Source organism: Apis dorsata, unplaced genomic scaffold (genome assembly GCF_000469605.1).
Source record: "Apis dorsata unplaced genomic scaffold, Apis dorsata 1.3 scaffold_85, whole genome shotgun sequence".
NCBI classification, from domain to species: Eukaryota; Metazoa; Arthropoda; class Insecta; order Hymenoptera; family Apidae; genus Apis; species Apis dorsata.
This window is the reverse complement of record NW_006263383.1, coordinates 960,700-963,071: the sequence shown is the minus strand read 5'-3', so window position 1 is coordinate 963,071 and position 2,372 is coordinate 960,700. Positions and strand designations below refer to the sequence as shown.

The 2,372-nt window shown below is 47.6% G+C and overlaps 1 protein-coding gene across 1 annotated transcript in view; it reads right to left on the bottom strand.

Annotated features, from left to right (window-relative positions):
- Positions 1–693, bottom strand: part of LOC102672793 (homeobox protein abdominal-A homolog) — a 33,061-nt gene extending 32,368 nt beyond the window's left edge. The window contains exon 1 of the mRNA XM_031508429.1: positions 3–693. Coding sequence (XP_031364289.1) covers positions 3–442 — 440 coding nt within the window. The 5' untranslated portion in view covers positions 443–693. The remainder of the gene's footprint in view (positions 1–2) is intronic.
- Between the last annotated feature and the right edge of the window lie 1,679 nt (positions 694–2,372).

Below are 2,372 nucleotides of genomic sequence, written 5' to 3'. Positions count from 1 at the left end.
CGGTTGCAGCATCGACGGCTGCGGCCGCAGCTAATGCTGCGCTTGAAGCCGCGGTCGAACCAAATCCTGGCACCATGCTAGATGTGGCACCGAATGCTGCCGCCGCAACCGCTTGTTGTTGCTGATGATGATGATGCGCCGCTGCTGCTGACACGTATGGATACATGCTGGAAGTTGTGCGTGCCGCCGGTGACGTAGAAGCCGAACTTCCCGAATGCTGAGGACTCGAGCCCGTCGGGCTAGGGGAATTGTGCTGTTGCGCGTAATTCACTGCCGCGGCCGCGACTGCAGCCGCGGATAAACTCGATTCTAGGCTCGCGGTTGCTGGGCTTGTCGTACACGCTTGGATTGTGCCGGGATTCGCGCTCGAGAATAATTGTTGATGATGGAATTGCTGGTGGTACTTAGGTAGCATACTATCGATTATGAATTTCGAACTCATATCGGCTGTAGCCGGTGCCGATTTCGGACTCGATGCCGAAGACACGCCCGGACACGGTGGCCGGGTTTAGTGTCTCAACACCGACACCGTACCGGCAAATCTGCCGGTTGCTGCTTCATCTTCACGCACACTTCCACGCCAATCACCTTTTCTTATATCACAAGTTATCAAATATTTTCTCGATCTTTAATCGATTCGAATTTCTTTCGCACCGTACGCACGCACTCGATTATTGTTCGGTTAATTGGTTACTCTTTACGATCACGTCGTTTTTTTTTTCACTTTTCGTATTCAATCAAAAATTATCGTGATAATTCTTCTTTTCTTCCTTCTCCTTTTCCGACTATCTTTTTATTTTCTCTTGTTTATTCGTTACCTTTGACCCCCACTTTGACTCGCCACTTACGCAACTTTACACATTATCACTGGAACGATAACGGACGCGGGCGGAAAAGGATATCGCTAGTAGGCGGATGATCGCGATTACCGGATAGCTTGCGACGGCAGACGTACACGGGATGTTTCCAGATCGTTCGTTTCTCTCTGTATTTTCGGATGATCGTGTCGTCAATCACACACCGGAGCAAAAGAGCATCCACTGTCCAGGTATGATTTTCGGGACGACGTTACGATTCCTTTATGGTAATTACGATTCCTTCCACATCGAGATGAGCGACAATAAAGCAACGGGTCTTTCGTCGGTCAGGCCCACCCAGCTGATCCAACACAGCGGTCCCAGTGAGAAAATTGGGCTGCGACGGCGATCGAGGCGACGGCACGAGGAGAGAGAAGAGAAGAGAAGAGCGTGGCCCCTGTCAGGTGTTAGAAGCCGTTTCTTGCGTACTTCTCGGATAGTCGACGAATCCTTTATGGGCCATGCATGAAGGTACTATAGCCCCCTATCCCGAACGCCGCGTACTACAACCCACGGCCAGCTAAATGTAACCCCTTACAATAATGGCGCCGCTTGTCTCTCCGTTCTGTTCCCCCCTCTCTTCTACGATCCTCGAGCGCGCTGGGGTACCAGCTGGTAAACAGAGTCGACCAATCGCGCCGCTCCCTTATCCGAAGTGGACCAATCGCGGCCCGTCTAGGCGCGCCAAGATGAATGGTTCTCTCTCTCCACACTGACTTGCCTCTCTCTGATCTTCGCTGCTGCCTATGCTTCCAACTCTCTCTTGTTTCTTTTCTGCTGCTGCTACCTCTCGTTCGTTCTCACTTCACTATACCACGCTCTCGCGCTTCGTCCATACCACGATTCTCTTCGTTTTGCTCTCTTCGCCTCTATGTGTTCAGCACCGCTCTACTCTTTTCTCTGCCAGTGCAGTCCTGTTCACCACGTTGCCTTATACCCTATACTGTTGTGCAGCCTTCAGACGTCTCGCGCGATACTTTTACTCTCTCTTTCTCTTTCTCTCTCGCCACTTTTTTTTCTTTCTCTGTTTTTCTCTAATCTCTACTCTTTTCTTTCTCTACACTCTTTTCTCTCGTTTACTCTTCCTTGCCGCTCCCTTTTTTTCATGCTTTGCTTTCTAGTGAGCTAGCAGTTTTTCTGATGATTAGCCTCGCACGCGTTTATCCACTTTTTCCGTCGTTTGATTCTTCTTTATTTTTATACCTCTCGCTTTCTTCGCTTTGTCTTGTTTCTCTTTGATCTGGTCATATTTCTCTTGATCGTAAACATCACATCATTCACAATTTCTTCAATTTGTAATTTTTTATCAATCTTTTTAATTATATCTGTGTAACTTTCGATTTAGGCGTGAGTTTGCATACGTCCGACGGCCACTAGTTCTTCTTTACGAGTTTTCATCGTATTCTTAAATTTCTACTTCTCGATCTATTTCTCTCTTATCATTTTCCTTTTATTATCTCTTCTTTATTTCCAACCAAAAACTTCTTATTTAATTCCTCTCTTTAAACAATTCAT